The sequence below is a fragment of the Volvox carteri genome (genome assembly GCF_000143455.1).
Source record: "Volvox carteri f. nagariensis unplaced genomic scaffold VOLCAscaffold_114, whole genome shotgun sequence".
NCBI classification, from domain to species: Eukaryota; Viridiplantae; Chlorophyta; class Chlorophyceae; order Chlamydomonadales; family Volvocaceae; genus Volvox; species Volvox carteri.
Window position 1 is genome coordinate 87,951 of NW_003307657.1, and position 1,066 is coordinate 89,016.

At 52.9% G+C, this 1,066-nt stretch overlaps 1 protein-coding gene across 1 annotated transcript; it reads left to right on the plus strand.

Moving 5' to 3' along the window:
* Positions 1-905, plus strand: VOLCADRAFT_108407 (uncharacterized protein; the record flags this gene model as incomplete). The annotated part of the gene is made up of 3 exons (XM_002958945.1): positions 1-494; positions 630-752; positions 895-905. Coding segments are annotated over exons 1-3 (609 nt in total), but the record flags the coding sequence as incomplete, so codon positions are not given.
* Positions 906-1,066: the final 161 nt, after the last annotated feature.

Below are 1,066 nucleotides of genomic sequence, written 5' to 3' on the forward strand. Positions count from 1 at the left end.
CCATTGTTTACATAAACAATGCACACAATGCACATTTTCAATTCCCCATATGGTGGTGCTTATGGCGGCGAAAATGATGGCGTGGTAGGGCGGGTCGACCACCGCCAGACCACCGTTGACCGTCTTCCTGCAGCACAGGCCCGAGCTTATGGTGCTCCTAATCCTGCAAGACTTCAAATGACGCCCGAGAATCTTCCTGGAAGGGCGCCTTACGCTTCACCAGGTGTGACCGCGTTTGGGGTCAAACATCCGGAGCTCCCACCCAAGACTCTTGACGCTCTTAGGAGAGCATGCATCGAAAATGAGGAGAACATGGACAGTATTTCAGAAGTGATCCGCTCGGAGCTAGACATAGCAGGTCGCGAGGGGGCACTCAAGCTTCTGGCTGAGCTTAAAATCCCGCCCATCGACTGCAAGCGCGTGCTTGACAGCCTGTTGTCGACAACACCATCCAATCACTCCAACAAGACCAATAAGTCGAAGTCGCGAATTAGGTAAGCAGCCCGGCACAATGCCTTTCGATTGACGATTAATATTGCATTGAATTCACACCTAGGTAGGCCTACTGGGTGACTAGAACCATCATTACATTACATCACTTACACATCCGTTCCTAATGATGCATGCAGTGATGCAACGGAGTCTTCGGCCGTGAAGGTGCCGGCCTGCGTTCCTGAGGCCTTCGCCGACGTATTCAAGGCAATGAACTCACAGAGTGATGCCAGCAAGTTCAATGTCCTCGCGGCAACCGAGTGAGTTCACATGGAGTGTTGTTGCAGTAGGGAAATCTAAGTGGCATGTCACATTCCGGACGTGTGCCCTAGGGCAGGCCTGCCGCTCTTCCCTTCCCTGCTTTTCTCCCCATGACGGCCGTACTTCTGCCCTCGCATTCAGGGTTATCAAGGCGGGCATTCTTTGGACCGACATCAGCGAGGGCCTGGCACCCCGGAACGACACCCCTGCTACGACACCGATTCATATCAAGACCATCATAACGCACTGGATGACTGTACTGTGCCATATCAAGACCATTGGCAAGGGCAACCTCCTATCCCTAAAGAGGAAC